The sequence below is a fragment of the Tiliqua scincoides genome, chromosome 3, assembly GCF_035046505.1.
Source record: "Tiliqua scincoides isolate rTilSci1 chromosome 3, rTilSci1.hap2, whole genome shotgun sequence".
NCBI lineage: Eukaryota > Metazoa > Chordata > Lepidosauria > Squamata > Scincidae > Tiliqua > Tiliqua scincoides.
In genome coordinates this window covers 78956148-78975385 of record NC_089823.1, presented here as the reverse complement: position 1 = coordinate 78975385, position 19238 = coordinate 78956148, and the positions used below count along the sequence as shown (strand labels likewise).

The window sequence follows — 19238 nt, the reverse complement described above, 5'->3', positions numbered from 1 at the left end:
GAAGGTTTTTGCTTTTCTAAAAAAAGTTTGACCTAACCAGATCATCTAAACATTTTTCTCTTCTGTACATGAATGTTTTTAGTGGTGTCCCTGTGTTTAAATAATTAAATGATACTTGCATATGATCCAGGAGTCAGTTGCATGTTAAAATCCAAACACTAGGATTCTGATGCGCTGATGTGTTAAATCTCGTACATAAACTTCTGTGGCTTTGCCTGGGATCGGCAAATAATAAATGTCATTATTCTGAGGTTGTAGCCCCACATCTGCTGCCATCTAATAATGAATACGTAATAGATAAGTTTGTGATTTAAAATTAACTGCACTTGGTGTTGGTGATTGTAGATGCCAGTTAACCTTTGGAACCTACAGAAAATTACATTAGTTTACATTGCTTTAGTAAAAATGTTCTTATCCTAACTGTCTCTTATTTAGTTGGAAGAGAGCCGGAATGTTCAAAGACAAATGAAGATGCTGCAGAAGAAACAGGCACAAGTTGTTAAAGAGAAGGTCCACCTGCAGAGTGAGCATAGCAAGGCCATTCTAGCACGTAGCAAACTGGAATCGCTCTGTCGTGAGCTTCAACGACATAATAAGACTTTAAAGGTCAGTTTGAGATGATGTTGCATGAAAGAGACTTTGAGAGCAGTATAGCTTTCTGAATGCAGCCTAATTGCATGGAACACTTTCTGAAGTGTCTAGCAGTTGGCCAATGTTATTTTATTTCCTGAAGAAATCTACATGTGGTAAAAGTTGTGAAATCTGGCACCTGTTGATCCAGAATTCCCACTACTTTCCTTTGTTAACTGGCAATGTCCAGAACCAATTCTGTCTGGCTGCAGTAGCTCATGGGGAAGTGGTTGTATTGAGTGCTGATGAGTAATTTTGTTTGATGTTATTTTGGTGAGGTTTTTTTTGGTGGGGTGCTATTCAGGAGGTTCGGTGGAACATTGCAATATCTGGAAATTATCTGGTACCCCTTTGGTCCCGGAGATGCTAGATATCACAACTTTTATTAATTAATTAATTTACTGTATACGAATCAGAAAAGTTTCCTGTTTTTGATTCAACAGTTGTGTGTCACTTAATGATGGGGATACATTCTCATTCTCCATTGTTATACAGTTAGATTGTTTAAGTGAACATTTGGCCTGGTCTTGTGCCTTTGTTGCATAAACAGACACTCCTTGTCAGAAACTAGCTGGATGCACAGGCTACTGGAGATTGCCTCTTCTTTGCATTAAGAACCTCTTTGTTATACAGACACTCTGCTGCAGGTTATTGGAGTCCTGACTGCCTCATTAAGAGCCTCTTCATGCTTTGACCACTGCTGTATATGCAGTCCAATGTTAAGCGGAAGGTTGTTAAGTGTCACATGACTGTATATTTATTAGAAGCCTTTATTGTGTTCCAAAGATTGGCCCATGTTAGATGTATACTTTACATACACATTATGCAGGATGATATGGTAAACTGGGCTGGCAGAATTCTGGATTGTTATACTTCAGACTACAGGTGTGGGGGTCCTCTTTTTAGAATGCCATCCCATGCCACAAAATTACCTGCATCAATGGGCGCTTTGCAGGGAATGTTTAGGGCAAACGTCTTCCTGATTTGTGTGTTGCACTTCTGCTATGAGGGAGAACTAAGAAATATGACTAATCAACTGCAAACTGAATACAGGTCCAACCTTGTTATACACTGATTTTTTATACACGGATTTGACTCAACACGAATGACCACTGCAAATGAGAAGGAATGTGCTGATCCCTCGAGAAGGGGAAAAATGCATCTCTTTAAAATCACAGTTTAAAAAACTGTTTTTCTTACTGTTGTTGAGACAGTCATGCAAGTGATCATTCCATTCTTCAGCTGAGCCAGGCAAAGGCAGGGGGTCCTTTGCATTTCTAGTTGCTGACTGCCTCTCAACAACAGTAAGAAAAGCTGTTTATAAACCACAATTGTAAGGGGACACACGTTTTAATTTTTTTAAACTGCTTTTATTTAACACATTTTATGGTCTCAGCAGGGAGTCCCAGAATCAAACCCTTGCGGATGTCGAGGCACAACCTTATTCCATTAGGAGCAATGGAGGGGCAAGAAACCTGGAAGTGGGTCTTTAAAATCTATTTTTCCACTGTTTTTTTATCCACTGACTTTTTATCCAGTAGGGGTTCTGGAACAGAACCCCAGTGGATAACGAGTGACGACCTGTAGTCCAGAATTTTAGCACTTCACTGTATAGAGTGTAGTTTGAATCTTGGAGATGACTAAGCAATAGTACTGCATCACTAGGATGGTGCTCTTCTATTTAGCAAGGAGACCAATCTTTAAAAAGGGAAGGAGAGGGGACCCGGGTAATTATAGGCCAGTCAACCTAACATCTATTCCAGGTAAGGTGGTGGAATGCCTCATCAAAGATAAAATCTTAAAACACATAGACGAACAAGCCTTGCTCAGGGAGAATCAGCATGGCTTCTGTAATGGTAAGTCTTGCCTCACGAACCTTTTAGAATTCTTTGAAAAGGTCAACAGGCATGTAGATGCAGGAGAACTTGTGGATATTATATATCTGGACTTTCAGAAGGTGTTTGACAAAGTTTAAGCTGTATGCCACAAAAAGCAATGGTCATGACGAAGTGTGCATCATGCAGGGGATGGACAGAGTAGATAGTTAGATGCTCTTTTCCCTCTCACACCAGAACCAGGGGACATCCACAAAAGTTGAGTGTGGGAGAGTTAGGACAGACAGAAGAAAATATTTCTTTACTCAGCGTGTAATTAGTTTGTGGAACTCTTTGCCACAGGAAGTAGTGATGGCATCTTGCCTAGATGCCTTCAAGAGAGGATTGGACAAATTTCTGGAGGAAAAGTTCATTACAATCATAGTAGGTATGTGCAAGCTCTTGGTTTTAAAGGCAGGCTGCCTCTGATTGCCAGATGCAGGGGAGGGCACCGGGTCGCAGATTGTGTCTGTTGTCTTGTGTGCTCCCTGAGGCATTTGGTGGGCCACTGTGAGATATCTACTCTGTCCATCCCCTGCATGATGCACACTTAGTCATGTCCATTGTTTTTTGTGGCATATAGCTTAAACTTTTCTGATATGGTGATTGCCTCAATTTCACCCTGCTACCATGTATTCCTGTCCCTACTATACCTTTTCAGAAATAGATATCTCTGCACACATCTATCCTATGCTATTTCGTTTAGAGCTATTTTAAGTATGAAAAGCAATTATAAATAAGATTTATAAATTATAATAAAATCTTATAAATAAGATTTTTCTCTTCTTTAGGATCTTTGGGGTTCACTTATGTTAGTGACAGGAACTTAAACCATCCATAGGGTGCTCCCCAGTTCCTACTTGTATGTCCTAATCATGTTAAGTTGCAGTCCAAATTCCCTATCTCAGATTTAGAGATTTAACGGTATGGCATTGCTGGAGTGGCTCAGAAGCATAAGTTTTATTTATTTGAATAACTTAGATCCCTATTCCTTCTGAATAATTGGAGGACTCACAGTGGCATACAGCATAGTAAAAATAAACAGTAAAATGGACAATGAAATAAAGTGTTATAATCATAGATGAATAATAGTGCAATAAAGAACATTAAAACAAAATGTATACTGCAGCTATAAATCTCAAAAGCGCAGGCTTTAGTGGTACAATGGCATTATGGATCATCATCCATTCATGGAAATGTACTGTTCCTCATTTACCAAGAGGAAAATAAGACTGAAATGTACACCTGATTTGTTCAAGGGTGTGTAAATACCAATTTGATTTTCTGTCAGCGATCTCTAATCAAAAGCTTAATAGAGTCTGAGATTGTGATGACGTGGTAGATCTGTGCTTCTCTTGCTCACTCATCATGATTTAGGTTGGCTGTGGATTCAAGAGATTTTTTTGTGTTCCTGTCCAGCTTGAGATTCAGTGTAGGAAGAAGAGTGCCAATCTTACTTGGGACAGTGACAAGAAAAGTTTGGGGTAGTTGGTGATTCATAAAAATCAAGTGACTGCAGAGTATCTCTAGATGGTTTGCCTGTATAAAATGACTATCACGGATCAATCCTCAAGAATTGTTTTTCGTACTACGTGAGCATTGTCTCTGTTGCCAAAAATGATTTTACCAAATGAAATAGTTAAGGTTAGCTAGGGATATGGTGAACAGAATGTTCTCAGATTGTAGGCTTGATCACAGACTCTATCTTTGTGCAAGACTAGTAGTACCACCTAGTCTTTTAAAGACTAACTTGCTAATTTCATCAGAAACCACCCCACTTGATAAGTGAAGTGATGCCAGCCTGGCACTAACAGCAGCTTCCACATGTGAAGGAGCTTAGTTCCAAGATGATTTTTTCTCATAGTTCAAGCCCATAACTGCCAGTCTTGTAGTTAAGAAGCTGCTGCTGAAGTTACAGCAGTCATGTTTCAGTAACAGGGATAGTGAGAAGCATTTGTGTCTTGCTTAGAGAGCAAATCACTTTGCTCTCTTTGTATGCATTGGTAAATGGTAGTTTTGATAGTTGTGTGGTTTAGAATACAGTGGGGACTCCAAGACATGGAGCCATTAGAACAGTGGTTCCCAACCTTTAGGAGCCTGCGGACCACTGAGGCAAACATTGGAATTGTTGTGAACCACATGCAACCCCCTCCATCTCCACCGCACAAAAAAAAAATGCAATTCACTTTTGTAGCCCATGGGGGAGTGCTCAGTGAGACACTGGAAATATCAGCTGTGGGGGATCCATTCTCTCTAGTGGTCCATGGGGAAGCATCTCGCTGAGTGAGCACTCCTCCACAGACGACCAGAAAGTCTGGAGAATGAACCCTCCTTCAGCTGGCACTTAGCAAACACTGGACCATCAGAGAGGGTGGAGTACGGGATATCTATAGCCACAGTTGACACTTCAGTGGTCCGTGGGGGAGTGCTCACTTGGCAAGACACTGAAAGTGATCAAAGGTGATCATCTTTTTTTTTTCTTAAGACCTTAGCGGACCACCTGTGGTCCCAGACCACAAGTTGGGAACCACTGCATTAGAATGATTCTGGTCTACATTCTTGTTGTTGGCCAAGAGCTTATGGAAAAAAATTGGTGAAAGCCATCAATATTGATGAAAACCATTAAAGAATAATTTAATGTCTTTGGATGAAAGGAAGAGAACATGCAGCAAGCCCGTGAAGAGGAGGAGAGACGTAAAGAAGCAACTGCACACTTCCAAATTACTTTAAATGAAATTCAGGCTCAGCTGGAACAGCATGGCATACACAATGCCAAGCTCCGCCAAGAAAATATTGAATTGGGGGAGAAGCTGAAGAAACTCGTAGAACAATATGCACTTCGAGAAGAAGTAAGTTTAACTGTGTGTTCAGTAGTTCTGCACAACATTCCACTGCTATCTTAGCAAAGTGATGGTCACATTTAATTACTTGTGCAACAGCAGAACTGCTTATTTATGAAAGTTCCTTTATGTAGCTTTCTCTAGACAATCTTCCACTTTTTAGACTTTCATAACATTGTTCCTGCTTTGGTCATCCTATAGCTATCTCATTTCACATTGTACATATTACTATTCTGTGAACTTTGTTTAATAGCATTGCGTTTTGAAACTCTATGCTCACTTCTACTACTGAATTAGGCCCATGAACATATTTACTTTTCATATGTTTGCAAGAGTCTCTGGATGTAGGGAATTAACCTCTAAGAATAAGTAGTTAAAATTCACCCACAAAGTTAAATATCAGCTAAAGCTTGGTTGCACAGGACCTAAAGTACTTACTGGATTTTTTCAGGGGATGGTGGAAATGGTTTCTACTTCCATCCTAGGAATAACTGTCTGCTTTTGTGGAAATACTATATGCTCTGCCTTATTTAATTCAGTCTTATTTTTATCCCACCCTTTCTCTGAGCTGCTCAGATGGTCTGCCCCTTACCCTCATAATCATCTTATGAGGAAGGGTTTACTGTGAAAGTCACTGAAATGGGCTTTGCTCAGTGAACTTTATTTTTGAGCACTGCTTGAACTTGGATCTCCTCTGGCATAGTCTAGTTAGTATGAACTACTACCACACTAATTGTTTACCAGGGTTGACTGTCATGTATTATGTGATTATTTTTTTTTAATTCCTTGTGATTTTTCATTAATGACTTGAAAATTTACAGGTGGAGCCTTTTTTTGGCCACAAGGGTTCGGTTCCCAGATCCCCTGTGGATACTGAAAATCAGATAACAAAATCTGATTTTCAGAGCCCACCTTTGCTGCAAATGTCCAGAGCCGTTCTGAGCCTTGGAGAGGCTGTGCGCCACTAACGCAGTTGGTGGGATTTCTGAGCCTTAGAGAGGTCGCGCGCTACCTTGCACAACTCTGACACTCAGGAAGCAGTTTTTGGGTGACTTGCTGTAAAACCAGAAGTCTGAAAATCACTCTGGGAGCCATTCTGAACCTCGGAGAAGCTGCGTGAGGTCGTGCATGGCCTCTCTGAGACTCAAAGCTTCCCATATGCAACCAGCCCAAGGTTCTGGTCTTGCCTAGGAGGTCAGGGGAGGGCAATCCAAAAGTTGAGCATTTGCAGTGGGGCAAATCTGCAGATAAGAGGACCCACTTGTATCCAGTCTTGATATTTAACCCTTTTCATAACAACTTAGTATTTGTGGTTTTCAGTCTTTGGGCATTTAAGGCAGTTGCTTGAAACGTGCACTGTGTGTTGGCGCAGCATGATCTAGATGCCCCTGCACCACAAAACTGCATCATGGATACTCTCTCAGTACTCTCCAGGTGCTCTCATTCATACTTGTAGTTTTAACTATCAAATGTATGTTAAAGTTTCTCTCAACTATTTTTCATTACTGACCTTTCACTGTCCAGTCCTATATCTGTCTCATCACTGCTCTTTAAATATCTTAATTGCTTCCTCACACATCATGCAGATGGATTTCCATCTTGCATTTAAGAAAACCTGTTTGGTTTCAGGATGCTAAGGGCTACTCTGATATTATTGCAATTTATAAAATTTATCATTTAATAGACGAGTAATATTTATATACCACTTTCAATGGAAAGGAATTCGCAATACAGTTTATGTAGCAAAAGTGTGAATGAAGACCTTTAATTTTTTGCCAGCTTTCTTCCATCAGGGTCAATCCTTTCTATTCTGTAGCTGTTAATTACCATGTCATCTGTGTAGGTTACCTTTCAGAGTTAATGCTACTAAAATTTAGTTCCATACTCTGGTTGTAGTCTGGTATCTGTAGTCTGGACTACTGGAGTATACTTAGTGATTGCCCATTTCTTTTACCATGTTGCTGCTTGTTTATAAAGTCAGATTGCCTCAGTTTTAAAACCTTTTTTTTCCTTTTGTCTCTTAGTCAAGCCTTGGGTCATTTTCTAACAGTCAGTGAGTCAGCTTCAGTTACTTCAAAATGCTCCTTGCAGTATTTCTTTTGAGACTCTCCGTTACATGGAAACTTTATTTACTACTCTATTAGTTCCTTTATTTTTGTTAAGCTCTGTCAAGTTAGAGGTGGGCACTGCTGCTAGCATTTCACAATAGGACTGGGAAAATTACTACCATATCATACTAGCCAATACTACCACTGTGTCATGCTTCTGTGGGCCTGTTATTTATACTGAGGAACCAGAGCTCAAGGGAATGAATAAATCCACTGTTCCACTCCCAGTTAACTAGCTCTCCCCTTAGCCCTACTCTTAACTTGGTCTGTCCTCAATTCTTGAGGATGCTAATACCTCTCACCTTCTATATCCACCAACACCTCCCCACTCTATATCTCTGTCATGTCACAGAAAGGAGATAAACTTGGGATAGTTAACTGCTTTTTAACTGGCCCTTATCAGGTTTATGGAGTAATATGTTTCTCTGGTCAAGGAACAAAACATGCACTCCACCACTTCATAAAAGATTTATTTAAAAAAAAAAAAACTTAGTTCACATAGAAACTTGTCCACCTTCCACCCAAAGGGGAAGGCAATAAAGCAAAAGGGTCCAAGCAAATAAGTCACAAACATACAACATACATAGTTAAGGCAGCATGTAAGTAAACATTAGAAGCAAACATTAGAAGTTTTACTCCCAGGCATAAATCCTTGATCTGTCAGACAGCATAGTACAAGCATTCCAAGTGCCAAAGCACCCTGAGAGAGCTCTTCATAGCCAAAAAAAAACTTACCCAATTTTATAGCTCAAGCCAAACCCTCATGGATAATTCCACCAATAGACTGTTTCAAAAACCTTGCAGAACTGTGGTAACCCACAATTAATGGCAGCTGCAATACTTTTAGTCTTATTGAGAGACTAATTACTAACCACAGTCACCTGTTCTTTCCTCTAGCTACATAGCCTCTATTTTTACATTTTAAAATTCACAGAGGGTTCATGCTTTAGACGCAACAGTTTACTATCTTTCCCAACACAGTCTTATTTCTAGAATCCCCTTTTTACAAAGATGGTACATTCCAAAGTTCTCAGCTTCCCAGCTTTCACCCTCCAAAATTATAACTCTCACCTCCTTGACACTTTTTATTTTATCATCACTTTCAATGTATTACTTGCATTTATATCCTGCCTTTAATATCCTTGAATCCCAAAGCAGCTTTCAAAATATACTTAAAACAATTCAATAAAACGAATTCCAAATCCAGAAACCACAATAAGAGGCCAAGAGAAAATCTTGATATGTAAACAGCAGCTATTCTCATAAAGCTCAGATGCCTGAAAGAAAAGATGGACTTTCAATGACCTCAAGGCCAAAAAAGGGGGGGGGGTCTCCTATGCCACTCTGGGCACAGATAGTGTATCTGGGGGACCACTGCAGCAAAGGCCTTGACCTGATCAATTATTCTGACCTGGAAAGACATCTTTTGCTTAAACCCAACTCTGTTCTTTAGACTATTTCCACTAAGCCTTTTCTCCGCTACCGTAGAATCTTATATTTGGAATTGCTGTGTGTAGAACTTATTTTTATTTTATTGATCACTTTGCATTTCAAGGATTGTTTTTGGACTGATGTCAAGATAAGGTTTGTGTGCAGGTAGAGTCTTGGTATCCACAGGGGATGTGTTCTCAGACTCCCCACGGATACTGGAAACCACAGATAAGCAAATCCACTGTTTCGTCCCCTTAAACCCTCTGGAGGATTTTTTGAAGCCTGCAGTGGCCACCTGCAGCCAGCTTCAGAATAGCCATTTCAGGCCAAAAAAGTCACTTACAGTTTCCTAAGGGAAAACCAGAAGTGACTTTTTCAACTTGAAACCTATTCTGAAGCCTGCTGAGGCTTCAGCACAGCTACCATTGCTTTTGGAGGGTTCAGGTTGGGCCAAGTCTGGAAACTGAGTTGAGCCAGATCCATGGAAAGAGAATCCATGGATACTAAGGCTCCACCTGTTTTGGTAACTGTTTTAATAGTGTAGAAGCCATGATGAAAATGGGAGCAGTAGAAAGAGGCAGTCCTAAGTTAAACTAGGTGACAAAATGCATTTAAAAACTTTTTTGCTAGGTGTTTTAGTTAAATCTAACATTAACTAATGTTAATTTCTCTCTAGCATATGGACAAAGTCTTCAAGCATAAAGAACTGCAACAGCAACTGGTGGATGCCAAGCTTCAGCAAACAACGCAACTTATAAAAGAAGCTGAAGAAAAGCATCAGAGAGAGAGGGAATTTGTAAGTGTTCCTTACAATCAGGAAAAGATTCTGATCTGAATACATTTTCCTTTGCTAGGAAATTGGTACAGAAGCATGTCTTAGGTCTATGTTGTTCTTTTGAATGTTTTTGGGTAATGTTTAACACAGCTCTGTATTTTTGTCAAATCCTGCTCATCCCGGTCCTTCATCTGTGTATATAATATATTCTGTACAGCAGCAGTTCCCAGACCATGTGTTTGGGACCCAGCATTGTTGGATTGTAAAACTGACCAGGCAGATTAGGCTGTGTGCATCAAGGGTTAAAAAAGCTACTACTAGGGAAGAAGGAAGGATTGCTGCCTAATCACCATTATAGCCACACCCTTTGGCATTTATAAATCAAGTAGCAGCCTCTAGGGCCTCTAAAAATTTTGGGAACCACTGCTGTACAGCACATAGCACATTTGCTTCAAATATGATTCTAATAATAGTATGTTTAGATCTAAATAATAGAATATTTAGTAGGAGCTTTTTTGTCTTGCTGTTTCCATTGCCTCTTAGCAATTGTGGGTACGTGCACGTTAATTGCACGTTTGCAATTAATTGTTTTAATTAATTGTTCTCTTGATTGTTCTACAAAATGGACCTAAATTATTTGATTTGTTAAAAATAAAATGATTTTAGGTATTTATTTTTAGTTTTCTTTCAGTAGAAACAAATATAAGTTTGTTAAACAATGGCTGAAGTGCCTAGTAACTTTCTGAGCACATGAGGATGTTAAACTGTTACTACTTGCATATATTTTGACCAAATTTTGGTACAAAGTTTATTTGTGTTTCAGATGAATATTCTAATTAAGGATACAATTAGACACAATTTTTCAATGAAATATTAATATTGAAATATTCAGTGAAATATGTCTTGTAGGGCACCATAGCTTTAGACATTTATGATCAACAATGCTTTTAAATTTAAAAGCAATCTTTTCACTGATCTTTAATAAAACCAAGTTTTATTGCTAAGTATATAATTTGAGAGAATGTTATAATGAGAGATTTTGGTATGAAGTACTGTGAATTCATTACATCATTCAAGTTAGCTTTAAATATTGACTAAGGATGAAAAATTTTAATGGAGGCAGATGAGAAACTTGTTTTTCCTATAGTGGTAGGAATAAGAACTTGGCAAATTTATTGACGGAGTTCCAATCATACCATCTGTCAAACGACCCACTAATAAACACGGAGAAGACCAAAATTTTGGTCTTCTCCAAGTCTTGGGTGCTGGTCTCATGGAAATTTGGCAACAATTCCTTCCAACAAGTAAAATCCTTTAAGTATCTTGGGATCACTGTCCACCATCGCCTCAGTTGGTCTCTCCATAGGAAATTGGCCATTGCCTCAACAACACTTCACCTTAATGTAATAGCCCGTTTCCACTTCAGTTGTGGAAACCAATACATCCCTGCAGCCCTCTAGATATACCAAGTAAAAACCCTTGGCCAACTCCTGTATGGAGTTCCTGTTTGGATTGAGGCTGCGAATAATGAGCTGGACCAGGTAGCATCCATTTTTTTAGGCGCATTCTGGGCGTGCCAAATTTAATCAGGTTATCGACCATAGCCTTGGAACTTGGGATCCATCTCCCTTCCACCATGGCGTGGTCTTTAGCCTTCAAATACTGGTTGCGTCTTCATTTAAATTCCTAGCCTGATTCCCTTCTTTATGACCTTCTAAAAGATCCCTATACCTCTATTTGGTTCAGGCTTTTTGAAGCCAAACTTCAATCCTTGGATATTTCCCTAGAATCTCTTGCTGATACTGGCCTTAACCAGGCCCATTCCGTTATCAAGACCAGACTTTTTGAAGTTGAAACTCAGTTACTATATTCTAACATCAATCCCACCTGCTCCCCTCATTATTTTGGTCTATTACCATCTTCCAACCGTGTTGCCAACTATTTTAGGGAATTAATCCTAGTAAGAGGCGGGCATTTATGCTTGCCAGATTCAATATTTTTCCCTCTGCAGTCCTTGAGGGAAGATTCTACAATGTTCTGTTCGATAGCAGGACTTGTAAACTCTGTTTCCTGGAACCTGATACGGTGGTTCATATCCTGTGTCATTGTCCTGCTCTTCAAACACTTTGTTATACCTTTTTAGATCCAATTTTGTCTGCACTCTCTGGTTCACCTGCCGATTCCCTGCGTTCCCTTTTGGGAGACAATTCTGTGGCTACCACTGATCTGGTTGCTGACTACTTGTTAGCCGTTACAAGGAAAATATCCTCATGTGTACCATCAACTTGAATTTTATGTCATGTTCAGAACCTTGCTGAATAGACTGTATTTGTGCCCTGGTTAATATTTGTTTTAATGGCAATAAAGGTTCTCGAAATCAAATCGAAGAACTTGGCAATAAGAACTTATCAAAATTTAGGTGTTTTACTGTTTTCACTTTCAAAGGATTGGAGAGATAATACAATATTTTCTTTTTTAGCTCTTAAAAGAAGCAACTGAGTCCAGGCATAAATGTGAACAGATGAAACAACAAGAAGCTCAATTAAAACAGCAGGTAAAGTAATTTAAAGTCAGTTTACATGCATTTTATTTCATTAAATCAGAACAATCTTCTCTCACCATTAAAAATGCTTTTAGTGATCTCACTAGTTGGTAGCCCATACAAAATTATGGGATGGGGGAAGGAAGAGAAACAGTTGAATGGAAAAACACCAGTTTATTGTGATCTTGGAACTCTAGAACTAGGTGGGTGTTCCTTTTCATCTAGCCTTGAGCCTTGGCAGTTTTGTGGTATTTGTTCACTGCTAATCTAGCTAGCCCCAACCATTAGCAATTCAGTATGTGGTATGGATGTATCTCAGAATATTTCCACTGAACAGGAGGAGCAGTGGACGAACAGACATGTCCCCAGGAGCTCCTGGGAGACAGTTTGTTTTCCCCAAAATACTGCAGGTCTGAAGAGGACCTGAAGATCTTTGTTAGGAGAGACAAGATCTTCATCGGTGCAGGTATCTGGGAAACTGAAAGCCCAACCGGGGGGGGGGGCTTTCTTTTCAGAGGAATCTGTTTGTGACAGTATTGAGGGAGGTGCAGTGATCTGCAATCAAGCTGCTGGCTCTGTACTGAGATGCCATATGGAGGGGGGAAAAAAGCGTGAAGTGTAAAGTTTAAGCTGGAAATTTAAGATAAGCAAGTGTTAATATTGTCCCCAGCTCTAATTGACTGATTTGGCTAAAAGCCCTGGATATATTGGAGGCATTAACGAGAGACTTTTTAAGGAGGTTGAAAGTGCTCTTTTTCTCTGTCGTGGAATAAATTGGTGGTGGATTATAATTACAACTATAACTTGGGTGTGAACTAAAATCCAGAATTATTCTTGGACATAATTGGATATAAATATAATTCTCATTAGATTTGAAAGAGCTTTGTTTTCTCTGCACCAGAGACAGTGAGACTGTTCTCTTTCGTTTTGTTTTTCTCTCTGTTAACCGCACTGGACTGTTATCTGCAAAAGGTATGTAAGGAATGCGGATGGCAGAGTAGTAATGACGTGGTGGAAGTGAGGAGAATAATATGTTGTGGACATCTAGTGGACTAGAGAGAAATTGCAAAATGGACTCTGTTCCAGAAATGTGGATACAGAAAATCTTGATTAATACGGCGAGATTGCTTTTTATGGAGCGACAACAGCTGAATTGGTCCTCGCAGATTCAAGCCAGTCTGGAGACTCTTTCCCAACAGATAGATGTCTGTAAGGAACAATTGGAAGATGTGAAGAAACAAGCAGAAGATAAACAAGGGAGTGAAAAAGCGGACAAGGAGGAAAATCAACAGGATGATCAACAGGACGAAGAAGAGGTGCTGATTGAGATTAAGAAAGATAAGATGGACAGAGTAACAGGAGTGCACAAATCACAAAATTTGGAACAAGAAGGAGAAAATATATCCCAGTTAACTGGAAGAATGAACACACCCTATATAAGAAAGTGTGGATTTATCAGATTCTGTTATAGAGATAAATTATTAAAGGTATTACAGGAGAAAAAATGGAAAGTAAGAAAGAAAAAGAACCCTGGGGGGTAATCTGAGGGTTAAAGAAAATTGGAGGATTTATTCAGCTAATAACAATGGTCCAAATTTATTTGAAGAAAAAAAATACGTATGAAATTGATAAATATGAATTAGAATGTATTTAAAAAATATATAGCTGGAAATGTAAACATGTGGAAGAATTGTTTTATATGTGGTTATGTTAAAGAAAAAAGTGTAATTAGATTGGAATTGAAATAACTGAGGTGATAATTTTGGTAATTTATTTTGTCTCAATATTAATGAACAATTGAAGTTAGATTACGCTTGGTTAATATTTAGAAAATATAGTATAGGGCATTAGGGAAAATTTATTGTATATTATATGGATAAATCAATAGGAGGTAGAAATAGATGAGTAAGTAGATTAGGAGATATAGTATGATTAATTAGTAATGGTATATGGTATTTAGCACTCCTAAATGTATGTTATATGTTTGTGTGTGTTAATAAAAAATATTTCCACTGAACAGATGGGGCTTAAGTATTTGTTTCTTTCAGCTGTCTCTTTACATGGACAAGTTTGAGGAATTCCAGACAACAATGGCAAAAAGTAACGAACTTTTTACAACATTCAGACAAGAAATGGAAAAGGTACTTGGGTGGTGATATTCTTTGATTTTTCTTATTCATTCATTAATAGTGTGGAGAAAATGGTGAGTGGAACTGAGAAAATGGTAAATAACCGATCACTGCTATATCTCTAAGTCCAATGTGTTAAATTTTGAATATCTGGATGAAGCTGATATTTTGTGTTCTTCATGAAATAGGAGTTTGTGCATATTTTGAAATTTGTTACAAAAATATTTTTCTTGCACAGCTTAATTAACAAATCTCATTCAATAACGAGTTTGAATAGCTTGTGAATTATGTGACAGTTCCATGTTCTATAGTAAATACAACCTTCAGGAAACCTATTGAGGATGAGTGTGTGGCATCCAAAGTGATGCTTCTGTGTATGTAAACTCCACCTAAGAACAGAAGGAGTTCTGTGCAATGGACACTTTGCATGAGTATTATATTACTCCCGTACAATCCGGCTCGTCCTCTTAGGTCATCAGAGAAGGCCTTTTTACAAGTGCCGCCGCCTAGGGAGGTATGTGGGGCGGCTGCAAGAAATAGGGCCTTCTCAGTAGTGGCACCAACGCTATGGAACTCCCTTCCCCTTGACTTAAGAATGGCTCCCTCTCTTGAGACCTTTCGGCGAGGCCTGAAGACCCTTCTGTTTAAACAAGCCTTCTGAGTTCTCGGCCTTTTAACATCTTTTTAACATCTTTTAATATTTTTACAGGCCTGATTCTTTTATGACTTACTGCTGCTCTATGCTCTTTTTACCTAGTTTTTATTCTGACTGCTGTTTTTTATGATGTGTTAATATGTTTTCATTTGTTTTTAAATTATGTTTTTAATATGTTGTAAGCCGCCTTGAGTCCCTTCGGGGAGAAAGGCGGGGTAAAAAATAAAGTTGTTATTATTATTATTACTTCTTGAAGGGAGCTTCCATTCCTAGAGTACTCTTCCAACCACGGAAGTGTTACGATAAATGCCACTCAATGTGTTTAATAACCATGAAACTTCTTTTAGATGACCAAGAAGATTAAAAAACTGGAAAAAGAAACAGTAGTTTGGCGTACAAAATGGGAAAACAACAACAAGGCTCTCCTGCAGATGGCTGAAGAAGTGAGTATCAGTTTTCATTATAGGTTAGTTAATTTCATTTATTATTTAAATAGGCATATTCAGTCACCATTAAAAGATATTGTGTAAGGTTTTTTAAATATTTTTGTGAAGTTCACTCAAAAAATAACTACTTTTTTTTCCATGATCTGCTTTCATAAGAACTTGTAGTGAAGAAGTGGTTGTGTTAACAGTTCAGTTCCCTGATTTCAGGGTTCAAACATACAACTTCAGATCAGAGTAATTGTTCCCTAACTGGAAAGTATGAACTTGAGTCTTAAGTAAAATGTCAGGGTAATACTAGTTAGAAGTATTTTGTCCACCTTAGATTTAGAATAACTGCAAAGCGTGAAATAGGCATGTGTAAAAAGTTGCTCCTGCAAATCTTTTTTTTTCACATCCTAATTCTCATCCACATCCTAATGTTTCTGAAATGCTGCTTGTGCAGAAGTTATCAAGATAATGTAATCTCTCTTGTTTGCTGCAGAAAACTGTTAAAGATAAAGAATACAAAGGTTTCCAAATAAAACTGGAGCGCTTGGAAAAGCTATGCAGGGCTCTTCAAACAGAAAGGAATGAGCTGAATGAGAAGGTGGAAGTCCTTAAAGAACAGGTTTCTGTAAGAGAAGCAGATGTTGATCTCGCTGAACGCGTGTTACAGACGTGCACACTCAATTCCCATGAGAAGCTGGGGATTTCTACCAATGGCTCACAAGAAGGAATCCAACCAGATGCTGAGTTGGGGGTGGCAAATGAAGGCAATGGCTCTGAAAAAACTGTCTGTTCAGGTTCTGTTCCTGACACCAATTTTGTCGACTAAAGCGCAAACACTGTATTGAGAGATATATTTTGTGTATAACTTTAACTGGTGGTGGTAACTATTAGTTTTGTGGTGAAAATTTTCTTACTTTTTCTACCATATCTGTATTTTCTTAGAACAACAGAACTTGCCTGGTACAGGAAGCTGCATAGCGGCTATTGAATAGCTTATCTATAAATTTTCCACAACTGTGTTGCACATCTGCCTCATTTTTTTAAAAAAGTATCATAAAAAGGATGCATGCAAATTCCTTCCTTCAAACCCCATAGTGCACACTACCATGTCAGCTGAGACTCGTGTATAGATTTGACATCATGTCAGGGGAACAGCTGTGACTAGAGTGTCACAGATGTGGTTTTTTAAAAAAAAAATTCTTTGTTTCAGTTAAGTGAATTAAGGCTTTGTATCAAATTGTAATTACCAAATACTGCAGTAAACTATAATTGGGTATATAATGACCAGTGGAAACAGTTTACTGGCTCCCTAAATTCATATTTGTAGGAACTAAGCTGAAAAAAACTTACAGGGTTTAGTGTAGCTTCAGTCTTGGTATACTGCTTTGAAATATATGTAATTTTGCAACTGGAAAAACAGGGTGTACAACTGTCTCATATTTCTCAGGATTGTCCTGCACGATTCATTCATAGATGAAGTGACTGTTGCCTGACATGTTAGTGGGAAAAAAACAAGGGTAGCAAATCACAAGGACTCTCAAACATGTCGGGATACCAATAAACAAAACCTAGGTGTATTTTGAGCACACTGTTTCCTCCTTCAGGTGATGTGATTGTTTTTAAAATAAGCTGTAACTTGAAGTCTGCTGTCTCAAAATGCTTACATGTAGTTGCAGCTAATTTGTTTTTTTTTATTTAACCTGTAAGGAGAAAGTAGTATACTGAAAATAGACTGGGATGTCAATGGTTGTCTAGACCAAGTTTATGTGAACCTTCTATGGTCCTTTCTGTGACTACTTCTATATGAATTGGTGCCTATCTATTAGTGTAAAATAGTGGGTGCACACATGTGTTCTTCACTGGGAATTGGTGTAATGAACAAGAACACACCATGTGTTGGTCTTCAAGTAGACAGTATAAACCATAAAGCATATATTTTGACTGGAAACGTGTTCATGAATCTGCATATTTAACCAATCAGAGTGTAGATGAGTCCTTGTGCATGTTGTTTTATCTGATCCAGGCATAGAGAATGAGGGAAAATACCCTGCTCTTTCTCAACTACTGCTTTTTCTAAAACAAAATGTCTTAAGACAAAACACACCTGTAAACAAAAGTGCCTTTAGTATCTATGGTTATCTGATAAATTTGGCAAGTCGGTTTGTATGTTAATTTAATGCACAATAAGCAGGGCTCCATTTGTTTGTTGCCCTGGGGTTAAGAGTTCTGCGTGTAGGTTCACTTTGAAAATCTAAATCTCCCCTAAATCTGAATCTTAGTGGTTTATTTTATTTTAAAAGGTAGGGACTAATGTTATGTTTCTTTTGTCAGTATTGGCAGTGTGCTATTGGCAGTATTGGCAGTTAAGCTGCTGTTAACTGCCTACAGATGTTAGCTTCCTAGTTGTAGTTGCTATTTTGAGGAAATACAAATATCTCCATTTCCGGTACCTAACTTGATCTTTATTTTTAAGGGATATCTGATTCAAGCACATAGTTTTTGGTAGTTTTTTTTCTCTGCCTACCTGTGATATTTCACAGTTTAGTTGCCAAATTACTTGAATGTTCAGACTGCACTGAGCTGCTTTTTTCTTGATGCAATGTACAATATGAGACTTCTTGCAAGGAAATAAAGGTTGGAGAAAACCTTCTGAATATAAGCTCAGATCACCAATGAGCAAAATCAAATTGATATCCATAATTGCTTAATTCAGGAACTGGCCAGTTGTATTCCTCAAAATTGCATTGGCACAAACTGTTTTGTATGCATTCCAAGTACAGTAAAGTAAGCGTAGCAGGTGGGAGATGTTCAGTGAGCAAGAGTACATTTGGCTTTGCCAATTATAACCACTTGGTGGCAACATAAATACTGGAGAGAACAAATCTTTCCAGTGTTGCATTAACACATTGTCCACTTTTGTTTAAAGTGTAGGTGTAGAAGCAAAAATGATTTTCAGCTTCTAAAGGTCAGAAAAGGAACTTGAAAGAAAATTTCTGAAGGTTTTACATGTACTTGGTTGCCTTTTTATCAAAAGTCGGAATGGGTCTAGTGCTTGCTTTATCTACAGGCAAGAATAGATTTTGGATCCTTTTGCAAATAACAACTTTTAAGTAACAATAGGTGAAAGCACCAGTGTAAGTATTGTGATTACTGATACTGAAAAATAAAACTTGCAATGGTGACAGTTTTTTAAAATGTGTTTGCACATGCTGTCCTTCCCACTTTATGTCTTATCTAGAGCGGCTACATTTTGTTTCGTGAAACCTTGTAGTCATTCCATGCATTGACCGGTGAGAGGGCTAATACAGAACATGCTTCCCACTTGTCTGATCTGCCACATCTTAGAGTATTGCACTGCCATTGTCCAGCTATTATGTTTGGTGCACTTTGTCTATACAATAAATGCCAACCACAGGCACTTGCGTTACTATACGTAAACCAGTAATCATGTACTTAAAAAATTAAGGCTGTTGCTTATACCGTCCATCTCTTTATACTTTTTGCAGTGAGCTTGCATCAGATGTGTTCAGTATAGGGAGAGCAAATTGCATTTGTTTTGCTATTGCATAACTACTTGGGAGTTCAAATGCACAGCACATTGCTGACTAAACCCCAGAATCTTAAACAAATCTCATACTGAATCCTCAAAACAATACACACCTTCATTTGTAACACTTAAGTGTATTTCCAAACAGATTTTTAGGGCTGTATTTTCCCCAATCCATTGTCTCTTTCTTTATTACACCTGGTTGTGTTACAGTTCAGTTCTCAGGTGTTGCAGAAAAATCTACCTCTTCAGACTGTAGATGGAAAACTGTGA

At 38.3% G+C, this 19238-nt stretch overlaps 1 protein-coding gene across 3 annotated transcripts in view; it reads left to right on the top strand.

The window, feature by feature from the left end:
- TXLNG (taxilin gamma) overlaps positions 1-17760 on the top strand; it is a 32081-nt gene extending 14321 nt beyond the window's left edge. For all 3 annotated transcript variants that reach the window (XM_066621856.1, XM_066621855.1, XM_066621854.1), the window contains exons 4-10: positions 436-606; positions 5159-5353; positions 9560-9679; positions 12138-12212; positions 14249-14341; positions 15332-15427; positions 15912-17760. In XM_066621856.1, coding sequence (XP_066477953.1) covers positions 436-606; positions 5159-5353; positions 9560-9679; positions 12138-12212; positions 14249-14341; positions 15332-15427; positions 15912-16244 — 1083 coding nt within the window. In that variant the 3' untranslated portion in view covers positions 16245-17760. The remainder of the gene's footprint in view (positions 1-435; positions 607-5158; positions 5354-9559; positions 9680-12137; positions 12213-14248; positions 14342-15331; positions 15428-15911) is intronic.
- The last annotated feature ends 1478 nt before the right edge of the window (positions 17761-19238 follow it).